This window comes from Haliaeetus albicilla, chromosome 3 (genome assembly GCF_947461875.1).
Source record: "Haliaeetus albicilla chromosome 3, bHalAlb1.1, whole genome shotgun sequence".
Classification (NCBI taxonomy): domain Eukaryota; kingdom Metazoa; phylum Chordata; class Aves; order Accipitriformes; family Accipitridae; genus Haliaeetus; species Haliaeetus albicilla.
In genome coordinates, this window is record NC_091485.1 from 55,655,536 (window position 1) to 55,669,499 (window position 13,964).

The 13,964-nt window shown below is 34.7% G+C and overlaps 1 protein-coding gene across 49 annotated transcripts in view; it reads left to right on the plus strand.

Moving 5' to 3' along the window:
* Positions 1-13,964, plus strand: part of RIMS2 (regulating synaptic membrane exocytosis 2) — a 491,423-nt gene that overhangs the window by 364,176 nt on the left and 113,283 nt on the right. For 48 of the 49 annotated variants that reach the window (XM_069779840.1, XM_069779846.1, XM_069779845.1 and 45 more), the window contains one exon: positions 5,242-5,331. The exons of the other annotated variant lie outside the window; for it this stretch is intronic. In XM_069779840.1, the coding sequence (XP_069635941.1) occupies positions 5,242-5,331 (90 nt within the window). The remainder of the gene's footprint in view (positions 1-5,241; positions 5,332-13,964) is intronic. 49 annotated transcript variants of the gene reach the window in all.

A 13,964-nucleotide genomic window follows, 5' to 3' on the forward strand; every position in this document is an offset into this window, starting at 1 on the left:
AAGATTCAATCAATTTACTCCCCATATAGAGGGATCCACTAGTAAAACATTTTAAAAATAAGCTTAGAACAGAATTGATGGGATTTGCAGCTAGGGAATATGATGAGAAGAGACTACTACCGGACTAGGCTTGTTAAGTGATTTCCAGCTACAAATAATTAATGTAGCCTTGAAGTCAATTTGAAGAAAACATTTCTGGAGTAAAGGAATAACCTACAGTGCACTATCATTTTTGTTACACTAGTAATGATAACGTTAAAAGTAGATATGTGGCAATATTTTATATTGCCTACCTAATAACTTCCATTAAAGTTCTTTTAATGTACTCCCACTGCAGCCCCAGGGAATGAAGCCCAGGGTTTTTTTTTTTGCAGAATGTGTAGCTCAGTAAGGAAGTTGAAATCAAAACAATAAATAATTAAGATATGTCAGCATTTTTATTGGAATGCTGTATTAGTTAAGACCATGATAAAAGTGTTGCTTAGCCATTTATGAACAACAATGTTGTTAACATGTGTTATTAACATATCCCAGCATTCATTTGTTGATTTGGCACAAATTTACAAACTAATTTCATGTGAAGGCATGTGTGTGTGTGTGTGTGTGTGTGTGAAGGGGGAATGGGGATGTGTGTGCATGCATGCTCTTTGTCTGGCTCATAAAACACACAAGGGAAAGGTGTTGTCCCTGCCTTTATACTGTCCATACTTTACCAGCATTTAGGGCAATGCTCTAAGACTTCTAGGACAATGCAAGACCTGAATTCATTTCACTCTTTGGAGGAAACACAGATCATCACATCTCAGATGAATGCCTGGAGCTCTAATGTGTAGAATCATTCTTTAAATTATTCTTCCAGTGTATGGAGGAAAAAATGTAGATCAACTGTTACTGTGTCAAAAGAGGAAGCTAAAAAATGGTGTCCTCAGATTTGCTGTAGAACATTACTAGCAGAGACAGGAGGTCTTGCTCTAAATTTGTCAGAAAAAGACTATGTGTGCTGTTATTTGTCTTCAGATATTGGACGAGCCTAGTTCCTGTTACAGCAGGGTAGGGGAACATCAGTACTGTTTTACTGAGGCATCTGAAGGGCTCTGTGATGTAGGAGTAGCAGTAGTCTGGCATAAAGCCTTCATTGCTGAGTTTGTGTCACTTGGAGCTGGCCTTGATGCCCTTAGCAGCATGCTGGTGGTGCAAGGTGGGGCTGGATTAATTCCAGATATAATGTAGTATGTCTGGGACAATTCATGTATCATGACTTGAAGCCATTTGCTTTCCTCTAGTAGAGGTTTGACACAGCTGAGAATATTTCTCGCTGTATGAACTCTTGAGACTGATGGCTTTTGTTTATCTTCTTAGGGACTTTGTTTTGTAAGTTAAAACGTGTAACATGAATTTAGCCTTTTTTATGTCTTTAATTAATTCTTCTTCTTGTATTCTTAATGCATGCATTAAGATCTTGAGTATCTGGTTCAAAACGTAGTTTCTCAGGTTTTGACAGTTTATCCCACAGTTCTAATGGCTTGGTATTGTGATGCTTTGTGTTTAAGAAGCACTAGCCAAACCCACTTTTGACTCATTTTTACAGTAGTTGTCACCACACGTTTTTAAGAACATAATTCCTTTCTGAGCATTCATCTTATAAACTTAAAAATAGAAAGAAGTTCTGAGGATTTTTCATTTGCAGGAAAAGATGACTCAATTAAGTGTGTCCTGATGAAAAAGTGAAAACTTTATGACAACCTAATTAAAAGTCTAAAACTAGAAATGCACTGATAAAAATTGGTTCACAGAAATTTTAGGTGCTGAAAAGAATATAAAAGCTGAGTGGATTTAATAAAAAAAGACAAATTCAAGTAAAAGAGAAAGTATATTAAAATGTTTCAAGCAAAGGGTAATTGTGAAAAGAGCTATTACTGTCTGTAGCATGAAGAAAAGTAAGGAGGAGGGTAGTATTTGCATAAGAAAACTCCTCATCATTAGCATCTTGTATTTTGCTGCATCATCTTGTACTTCTGCAGTTTGCTGCAACATTCCAGTTCAGCTGCAACATTCCTGGTGCTAAGATGGCACATGTAGAAATTCAGAAAAGCTGGAGATATGCAACTGTTCTTATCATATATGACTTCCAGATTTTTAAATATTTTTCATATCGAATATTCTAAACAAAAATGTAAGAAATGCTGAGGTTTTACTTAACACTAGATGTACTGGAGCACACCACCCCCCTCTCCCAGGCAGCACAAGTGAGTATCATTCTCAAGAGGGAATGACACACAACCAAGTGTCATCCTGATGTGCAGCAGGGAGAGCCCGGCTACATAATTCACTGTGGTAGGCAGTGCCCAGGGGGTAGGTGCAACAACTGCATCTAATGAAACAACTACATCTAAAGATTGTTGTACCTTTCATGCTGATGGGAAAAATCTGGATCAGTATACCTGTCAAATCCTTCTAGCCCCAAAGGTGCATCAGATAACTAAAATAATCTGACTCAAGAATCTCATATTTTATGTAATCTATATGAGGTCTTTTTGTATAAATATTCAAGAATTTTACACCTTTCTTTATATGTAATTCAAAACTGATTATCACAACAGAAGACAAATTGAAGTTCATTTGTATGGGAAGGGTGAGTGATAAGAGGTGAATGATGACTTAGAAAACTGTATGGTTTCTTTCCAAATTTTTACAATTTAACCAAAGTTGGCTTTGGTTAAAACAACAAGGGGATAGATGGTGACCCTTAGCCTTGGGGGAAGAAAAGACATTTTAGAGAATATAATGCATGTTTATCTAAACAGAGAGGATATGGGCAGCACTGACTTTTAGCATTTTGCCTATTCTTCAGCATCTCTTACTAGTTCCCCAAAAGAAAGTTCTCATTTAACAATATATTTTCTTAGCTTTGTAGAGCATGGAGATGGAAATGGAATTAGAAAATGGTGATGAAAAGGTTAAATGTTGGAGTAAATCTAATGGATATATCTATTTTTTATTTCTCACTTGAAATACTAACCATTACTATCCAAACTCTTGCAATGTTCTAGAAGTCAATGAAGCTTTTCACCTAATCTGGAGTACCTCCAATCTGCATATACTCAGTCTAAGAGTGGTACTTAACTGCTGATAAAATTAAGCAGCCATTTGAATTTAACACTGACATGCCATAAGAATAACTAAAGCTATAGAAGGACGGTCTTTGGAACCTTTTCTGAAAGTGTTTACATGCTCATACTATCACTTTTAGTATAAACATAAAAAAGTAGCCTGTCTTGCTCTTTAGAATAGGTTTTGGGGTTTTTTTTGTTGTTTTTTTTTTCTTTTTTAAGGTTAACACATGGAAAAAATATTTATTCAAAGAGTTATATTTTTATTTGATATTTATTTCATCATGCTTGTCTATTCAAGTTTTAATATAGAAGCACTTCTAGAGTGCTCCCAAGTAGGTTAACTATTTTATAGATACTTAGCTCTGAAAAAATGAGCAAGGCTTAGGAAAGCTTTTCTTTTGGTAGGGAACTTTGGTATGATAAATGATTTTGGTGACTGAGCAAACTACAGTTTTTAGGTTCAGAACTGCATCAGGAGTTCTGAGAAAGAGCTCTGACTGAGAATGTCCTGTCTCAGGACTAGCTGTATAAAGCTAGCGTGGAAATCACTCTGGGCTTCCTGATATTCTTCAGTGTTTAGACTATTTGTTACAAATCCTGACAAAATGCAGTGTTTGAGATTACTGTCTGCCTACTTTTTATCTTATTCTGAGTATCCCCACTATTTGACCTAAATGATTGTCTAATGTTGTTTTTTCCTAGTAGTGATTATTCCTTAAATTCTAAGGTCATTGAATTTTTTTTGTGTGTTAGTGGAGAAGACATTTCTGGAGTCATCCAAGAAAGAGGAAGCATAGATGGCATCAGTAAATATTTTATTGCTAAATGTGATTTTCATAGAGAAAAAGAAAGAATCACATTTTTGTTAGGAAGAAACTTAATAAGATTTTATTTCCACAGTTTGGAAACAGAATGTTCCTTTTGAAAAGTACTTACTACACATGGTACTTCAAAGATGACAGCTTCTGTTTCAGCATGCATATCTGTGGTGTCATGAAACCATTATACTGAAAATTTTGCTGGTGTATTACTTGAAGCCTGCAACTCCATCATTTTCAAAAATCAAAATTTTGAATTTATAAGATTGAAAATGTATTCCATATCTATCATATTCTTCTCCATCACTGGCTATTTTCATGACCATGAAAGTGGTTGTATCTGTGAGCAATGGCTGTGAGGAACTTGGCGCTTTGTGGGATCAGCAAAATAAGCTGATTCTTAACAGCCCAAAGCAAAAATTGAGTTTAGGGTATTGAATCTGTCTAGTTAATTGCTCTAGATTTGGTTTTGGCATGAGATACTGAAAGGTTTAAAACCTATAGTATTATGCTAACCACCCAGTTTAATTGTCAGAAGATGAAAAATTAAAGTGTAAAACAAAAATATCTGACAACCTCAGAAAGACTAGTGTCTTGCAAGTCTAGATAATGGAGTCTCTGTCTGGAGAAGAGTGTACATGCTCCTATTCATAGCTCTTTTTCTGAGAAGATAGGTCAGAAATGCTGGTTTCAGGGTACAAGATCCATAATTAGCAAGAAAGTTTTTATTGAGTAACTTAATCTGCCTAAAATAAAAACTGAATTTAAATTAAATCCCAGATTTAGAAAGTAAATCTAACCTAGTTTTAGCTTAACAACTCATTGGTAAAAATACTTTGTCAATTTAAAGTAAACATACATGATTGCTGGTTCGGTTTGGTTTGGTTTGGTTTGGTTTTTTTTTAATTATACCTTTGCAAAGACTTTTTTACCAAAATATTTTTTTACTTCCTTTTTAATTTACAGAAATACAAAGGTATTGTAGGAAACTATAGAGTACTAACTTTTAAAAATGTAAGAAATTCTTGTGTAAATAACCTCCTCGGTTTTTTTTCCAGTTGTTAAATATTAAAAAGAGCAGAATATTTGACAAATTACATAGATACTAACTTTTGTATAGTATGTTCTGTTCCACGTTTAAAATGTTTACTAATTCTCTCCACCACAGGCCTCTAAATTAAAGAACTAATCTAAATTTTTGCCATGTTAATGATAGTACATTTGTTTAGATCAAGTTGTCCCAAATGATATTAGGTATCTTATAATGTAAGTTACATAATATTTCTGATTTTTTTTTTGGTTTATGCTAGAAGTTACATGGGAGGACCAGCAGAAAAAGGTGAATGGTACAGTAACTGATGACAAACCATTGCCGAAAAAGAAACACCATTCTGAGCCAGGTTTGTCAGGGTTTGGAAAACCACATGAAAGCATGAGACTATAAAAACACATTTCATGCTTTTGTAATGCGTGTGTGCTTGATGTACCTTATTTTTTTTCACTTTGGTGTGAATTTTTTAGTATGTAGAGACCATTTAGATTACATAGTTCTGTTTTAGAATAGCCAAAATAGATCTGCTTTTGTAAACAATTGTGTTAGAATGCACATGCGTTAGAAAAGAACACAATATTAGACTTAGATGGCTTTTTAGTTTTGAATTTTGTTATGATTTATCTATGTGCGCAAGCCTCAGGAATCCAAGTATGAGTTATGCTGATTCTTATTTAGTTGACCAAACCAAGGTATCTACTGCATGTATGGTGGGAAAGTCATCTTCTAAAGACTTGTATCTGAAACCTTCTTGCACCATCACACATGACAGAAATAATGTTCCTATGTCATTTTTTATACAAGCTGCATTTTATATCTCCATATGGCTGGAGTTCTCAAATCGAAGAGAACTCTTCCTTCCTCTGTCCTGTACATGAACGGATTTCTTCTGAAACTAAAAACTATCACAAACTCTCTTCCACTCTAAACATAAAGTGCAATTCTTTGGCTCTATCTTTGTTCCTACAAATGCATTGCAATAAAAAGTAAACCTAGTAATGATCATGATGATAATAATAGTATTGTTCTCTCCTCTGAATTAGACAATAAAAGGTCCTGATCTCATTAATTTATGCACTTGCAAAAGGTACTAAGGTACTTGATATTATGGTGATAAGCACACTAAGGAAAAGAAAAGAAAAGAAAAAAGAAAAAAGAAAAGAAAAGGAAAAGAAAAGAAAAGAAAAAAGAAAAGAAAAGAAAAGAAAAGAAAAGAAAAGAAAAGAAAAGAAAGAAAAGAAAGAGGAAAGAGAAGAGGAAAGAGAAAAGAAAAGAGAAAGGAATAGAATCTTTAAAAGATTGATCCACGTCTACTCAAATGAATGGGAATTTTTCAGTTCCAAGAATACTTAGGTTCCATTTTGGGCTGCAAATCTCTCTCTATTGGGCATATTGGTTGTCTCACTCTAATAACATTTTTCCCAATCACACATGTTAAAGTTTACAAGATTGGCCAATTGTGCCACCTCCTAAATTAATGCTGTAATCTCAGTTTTAGGCTCACTGACATGCTGATCATTTCCACATTTTTTGTTGAAGCTTAACTATTGTACAGCTAAAAGTGCCAGAGTCAGAACTGAAGAGCAGCAAAATCTGGATTGACTGTGTAACTTAGGGAACCTAGCTGCAAAAGGCCACACCTGCAGTTGCATTTCCCATTCCCTGACTTCTTAATGCATCAGAGGAAGTTACAGGATAAAACAAGTACTGCTTGTAAGAGTCAGGATCAGAATGTAATTTATCTTCTTTTCCAGCTGAGTATTTTAACTATTGCATGACAGATTCAAAATACAATGTCTACAGACATTTGCTGTTGTCTTTCCAGGGTGACTTCTGCAGAATAATGCCTCTGCCCAGACTTTTCCCTTACATAGTAGCTAGGTAAGAACATTATCTCCATCTCCCAGCTGAGGTGGGCTTAGAACTGTGGTCTAGGCAGATGGCACATTCATGGTTATTAGCAATACTTGTTTAGAGCCACCTTCCCCATTTCTTTAGCAACAGGAGCCATATTTTGTTAGATGCTGCTCTTGAGGCATTCTAGATTTTGGAACGACTGAGATCTTGTAAGACAAAAAAACCCAGAAAAATAGAAATCAGAAACAAATATGGACATTAAAAAGTTGTCACTTCAGAAGTGTTCTGTATATTAAAACAATATTTATCTGATTTTTATCTATTTTTCCCTCTGGGACAGTGCCACTGATCTCCAGTGCTGCTGGGAATACACAGAATTGGTTTGGAAAGCCACAGTCACAATTGCCGAAGTCTAGACTAGATACAAAGTTGAGTAAAAACTGTGTTCTACAGTCTGCAGTCCTAGGTCTTTCTGTGAGGGCTGGTGCCTGATAAGAACATAAATTCTGCTCTGATTTATGTTATCAGTAATGTCTTCCATGGTATATTCACATGGGACAATGATACGTGAGGCAGAAATGTCTGAGGTCGTTCTGAACACCCTACAGTGGGCACCAACTAGTGCATACCTACATTCCTAGGATGCTTTTCCAAACTGATTCTCTCTGTTTGTCAAAAAGCCTTATGTACTAAAGTGGTAGAAGGAGAGCTGTACCAGTGTAACAAATCAATGCAGCTCCCAGGATTTGCATCATCTGCTATGCATGGCACACTACTGTCCCCTATAGACATCCCTATATCACTACAAACACTTAGGTCATTTCCAAGGCTTAGCAGTCAGGACATCTGGAAGTGCCATAACACTGTATTCACCCCTGGGTGTTGAGATATATTCTATCTGTGACCATGATCTACCACTGATGTAGCCTGACGGAATCTGCATAAGGAAGCTTCAAATTCCTTGAAGCTTTCCAATATGGGATCTACCCTCTGCACAGGACTGTGCTTCCTTTCATCTGCGAATCCTTTAAATGTTCTGCTTGCACAGAAAACAGCAAGGTCATACTAATACAACTTAATCCCTGGCTGCAGTTGGCAGCCTGAAGAGAGAAGCAAGGAGGAATATGGGCACCTCATATTGCTGTTGCCCTGTTTTGATTGCCTTTTCATATGATTTTTCTGCTATAGCCTGTTATTGGAAGATTAGCCTGTTTTTAAGTTCATTTGTCTGTCAAGTATTTGACCTAACTAGTCACATGGAAATAGCTGTGGCAGTATTATAGCTATGAAAATCTGTGAGAAAAAATAGATATTGGTTACCTAAATACCTTGAGTGAAGAATTGAGACTGTGAGCAAATTGTGGATAAAAACATAAATAGATAATAAAAATAGTTCCAAGTAACAGAAAAAATAACAGTAATACTGTATCATGTGAAGCATTAATATTCAAGAAATATGCATGACTAGACATAAGATTAACAAATTTGTTGGAGGACAATTTAAGGTCATTAAATAAAGTAGTAAAATGGTTCTTATGTTTCAGGCTTTTCAGTAGAAGATGCTGATAAAATTCCTGTTCCTGAATATCAGAAATTAACATGTTGTCTTAACAGTGCCCATAATCTCTAAGTTCTAAGGCAATTTGCAAAACTATTGTTCCATATATTACAAAGAGTCAATTGTATTTATACAAAGATTTTGAAGGACTGGAAGTGTAAAATTGCATCATAGGTAAGCATAGTATCAAAATTCAAGACATGTCTTGATTGTGTGTGCCCTTCCTTTAGCCGATGTCAGCACTCTGTCAGAGAATACTGCATTCTCAGGACACCACCGAATCAAAGAGCATGTGGAATAGTTATTTGTTCCTATCTAATATTATTAAGCATTTCAACTTTCAGCACCCCTGCCTCTGAGCTGTAATAGATGGCATATGAAAGTGAACAAAGCTCTAGTCCTCTAATCACATTTCCTTGGTTAGTGAAGAAAAAAAAAAGAAAGAAAAGCACAGCATGCAAACATTTTCACATGGTTTTGCATTTTTGTATGTGAGGCCTTAAGAGAAGAAGTTGGAAAAGAAATAGGCTATGGGTAGGGAATGTGTCCTGTACTGATAGAGATAAGGTTAGGCAAGATACTGTTTTTCTTAAAGAGCAATTATTTTCAGCTAGTATCATCACTAGTCTCTCTTGAACCTGTCAGGGTTACTGAAAGGGAGAAAGCACGTAGTTTAGAGTACCAAGGAAGTGATACTCATTTCTGTTCCCTGTCAATTATTTCTGAAGTGTTCAATCAGTCTCACTAGCCAAAGTTTTGGAAGATGGATGCAGAACTGTGTCTCCATCCAGAGATGATACAGGTAATGCAGAAACTACCTTCATGAGATAGGAAAGGAAACACTATTGGTTTTCCCCCGTTTTTCCTACTTGGAGACAGTAGATTTGATGATTATCTGAAAACCATCCCATCATGGTTTCATTATCGTTGCCTGTTGAGAAGATTGCAGTGTCATCAAATAACCAACCTTTGCCACAGACACTTTTAATTTCTAAGCAACAGTTGAAGAACAGAACCGTGGGAAAGTGCTGACATGTTTTAATATGACTGACCAAAAGCAGACAGAAAAGTTGAAATGGATTCATACATCTTGGAATAGAATGAAACAAAAATGGAGTGTCCTTGTAATTATTGGGGGGAAAGCTGTATTTCTTTAATATAGTACTAAAATTTTAGAGGAATCATAACAATGGTAGGTTAAACATATCAGAAAATACAAAGATAATGCATGCTTACAAATGTAAGTCTTTATATATATAGATTGTCTTTCAGTTTCAAGGGAATCATGGCTTGTTTTATCCATGGAACATTTATGTCTCTCTCCTGGGTGGAAGTATTCCTTGACTGTACATAGACAAAGCCTTTCAGAAATAATTTTAATGTGACTATAATTTTGTAGTTTATCTATCGCCATGGAATCAGTTGAAGTAGTAAAACAGTAGTCAAAAAAAATTCAAAGCAAAGTAGTGGTTATTTTAAAAGTCGTTTGTAGTCAGAATTGAAAGTATGACATCAAAAATTATGAAAAGGGAGATATGGTTAGAAATGGGTAAAGAATGAGGCTAGAAAAGACAAAATAATGATAGGACAGAGAGAGGAGAGCATGCTAGTACTTCGTATAAATGACATCATGAGCATTGGGTAAATTCAAAATTATGGTTAAAGAAGAAGGCTGGTATAAAATCACCAGCTTGTGAAAAGGAGAGGAGCAGAGTGGAGTCATGGACTAGTTTATGATTGCTGAAGAGGTAAAGTGACTGGGCAGTAGAACAGTTTTCAAAAGAAATGGATTGGGAAAGAGAAGAAGAAAAAATCCATGGCCCTGATGCAAGTTTCAGTGTGCTGTGGAAGGGCTGGGGAAGAAGGTACAGAAAAGGATCTTATGAGGATGCTGTGGAGTCTGAAAAGCAGTGACGTGGTTAAAGTTTACAAAAAGAACTACATGTTGAATCTATGAGGATCTTTTAACCTGTGACAAGTGAGAAGTAATATAGATTGAATATATGGCATGACTAATTGTTTTCTGGAAAAAAAGTGAGTGTTTGCACACTTCCCAGGGACTCTTCTTGCAGTTAATAAATGGTGTGTTTAAAACAGATAGTCCTCTCATGTATTTGATTGTTTAAAGATTTGCTTTCATTTTTTTCCTATACCACTTTGAAAGACAATATGCCTAGCCTGTACCAAAGTAACAAAGAATTGGATTTGAGAGAGAAAAAGGGACTCTCTGGATGGGAATTGCAGTCCCAGTGTAAGTGGGGCACAGATGTAGTCAAATATTGCACTTGAGTGTCCTAGCCAAATTGCATTAATTCAGGGTATAATCGTAATTCATGATAGATCACAAATAGCGAGGTGGCCTGAAAATGTCTAACAAACAAACCACACACCTTTTTGTGTATATCCTTTTACTGCTTTTTCGTGTTTTGGAAACCATTCCTGCAGTCTTAACTATGATCTCCTGCACAATCTGATTCTGTAGTTGGTAAAACTTCATGACATCACTAGGATGAGAATAGATTTAGAATACGGAGATATCTGATTTAGGATAGCTCATCTACCCTTTATTGATAATAGAGGGTGTATTTGTATCTATTCTGTTAGGTATCATTTCTGTAGTATTGATGTTTGACTACCCGAATCACCTAACTTATTAGTGACATTTATTATCTTTTCAGGATTTATGATATTTCAAATCCAGTGTGTAACTACAGTGCATTAATATTTTGAAATGTTACTATTTTGTCTTTTTTCCACTTGTAAAATTATAATGTGAACCTTATTCAGAGAAACAAAATCATAAAAGCTCTCTCTCTGAATTCCTTATTTATTTAGTTTATCTCTTGAGACTTATGAAAAAGTAATACAGTCTACATGGTTTCATTTGATTTATAGAGTTCATGCTACTGAGAATATTTAGTATTTCTTCTTGTGTGTTGTTTTCTACCTTCTCTATTATCCATATCTTTGGGTAGGAATAACCCACATTTTCCATATTCTTACTGTCTTCACATAGCGTATATTATGTATAGCGTATATTTTACATGGAGTATATTATGTAATTGCAAAATTAAATGTATTGCTTCTGTCTTCCCTGTATTTTCTTTATCCTAGTTAGTCCTCTGCTTGTATTTTTGAGGAAAAATGTCAGCATCTGTCCAGTATACACCTGTGATTTTGTGTGTATGGATATACACTTCAAGATAAAGAACTCACCTTTAACTAGTAGGGAATTACCTCATTAAAACAAATTCAGAAGTGTGGAACAGGCTCTGTATCTACAGGGAGGGTAACTGGAAGATGTGGCTTAATGCTGTTAAAGAAGATTAAAGAAAACTGATATTATTCACACCTCAATGTAGTCAAATAGACTTTCACTCTAAATCTTTTAACAAATATTTCTGCTCTTTACTATTCTGCTATCTACTCTTCCTCTTTTATCTGTATCCTTAGCATTGCTGATTTTGAATGGTGTCAGGGAACATCTTTCCTGAGAGTTAGATGCATTATGTCATTCTTCAAATCTAATCATATCCAGACTAATGACGTGTATTTATGGAAGATACAGACTCTATAGAACATTTCTATCTTAAAGTCTCCTCCATGTTTTAAGATAATGCCTATTTGATTGTGCTATTGCACATCTTATTTTGTGAAAAATGTGTCCAGAAATGAGGTTTTCCAAATCTGGAAGTCACAGGAATTTCTGAGACCCTGTATGCAGTGAAAGATCTTTGTTTTTAAAGGAGAAGAGAAAACTGAAATTAAGAAAAGCCTTGAGGAAAAAAAAGAGTAATTACCTTACATCTCTTTGTCCTATGCTGCTTTTAGATTTTTAGATGGGCATGTTTGCTGTGTAAGGTTTCAAGCATGTTTTTTGAACACTAAGTTCCTAAATACTTCTCTTTCATAAGTGACATTACTTACAATGCAGAGTTCTGTATCAAAGCATGATAAAATAGATGGTATTTGCCTTGTTTTATTCAGACTTGCAGTACAATACCTGGTTTGCATTTACTTTGTATGTTTATTCATTGAGAGTCTCATTTGTTTCTAAATCTGTGTATAATATCCTTATACATACTACTCTCACACGTCAAGATGAACAATTGATCCAAATAAATGCTAGTTCCACAACAAAGCAATAACTATGCAAATGAAGACTGCCTATTGACATGATGTAAATTTAATAGAATTTCATTCCGTGATTTTGTTCTCAGATTTTAATGTATTTCTATCAACAAAGATCTATTTTAGTGGATTACAAGCTACAGAGCCAAAGAATTTTCCAACTGTTGTTTGGGATTTATGGCATGGCTTCTTAATCAGGAGGAGATTGATTCACATAAGTGCTATTGTGTCTAAATTAGTCAGTCTATTAGTACTTCTTATCATCATTAATTGAAAGAAGTTGGTGCATTACCATGCCAGAACTTCTACTAAGTCATTAATATTTGCAACAATTAATACAAAAATATTATAAGCCATTTATCACAAGAGATGAGAGACAATATCTCTGTGATATCTATTATCTTTTATTTTCCTCTCTGGCGTCTATTAGAATTATTCTTCTAATATATTTTATCAGTTAAAACTTAAAACTGAAAAATGTTTGTAATTAAAAATAATTTTTGTTTCCTGCTTTGATGTGTAAATAATTTTTTTCCGTAACAAATACTTTGCATGAGGACTTTTAAAAATGCAATTTTTAAAAAGTATTGGTACATGTGACTGATATGCAGCCAAATACTGGTCATTTGGTTCTAAAATCTTCAAAGAGAGCTTCCCTGGTATTCAGTCGTGTCCATGCTGAGCCCTACTGACACTACTAGGATGCCTTGCATTACCATACCATGCATATTCCTAATTCCAAACATCCTTTGAAAATTTCTTGGGAAGGATTTACCTTAATGCAGTATATGTCTCAAAGCTATGCATTCTTATGGCTATTAAAAAGAATAAATTAAGTATAAGGGGGTCATGATAGAGACTTTCTAATAACTGTTTTTGACATAGTAGGAGTGCTCGCTTCAGGGTTGTAGATACGTAATAGAAAACATTTTTCAGAAAATTTTAAGTAGTGTAGCTGGTTTGGTGGTGGTAATAGTAATTTATTTATTTATTTATTTATTTAACAGCTACACTGTGTTAATACAAGCTGTAACACACCAGGGAGAAGTAGGTCTTTGCATTTGCTTCTTTGTGTTTCATCCTATGGATTCATTGTTCCTGCCCAGATGAAGATATTTATACGCCATTACTTTTTTTTAACATGTGAAAACATAGCATCCTTTGTGCTATGCTTTCATATTGCATATCTCATATATAGCACTTAGTGTGTTCATTCTGTAAGCAAATTTAATTGCCTAAAAATGCATTCTAAATATATATGTTACAAGCTGCTTGTGTTTCCAACAAAGTTTTGGTACCATCTTGGCATTTGCTAGTAGATGAAAATTATGATCTGCCAGCTATAGAATAAAACTGTTTAACTATAGAACACTGTGGTTATCAGATGAAATTTAGTGTTATCTTTCATTTCATTTTATTGATTTATATTGCTTATT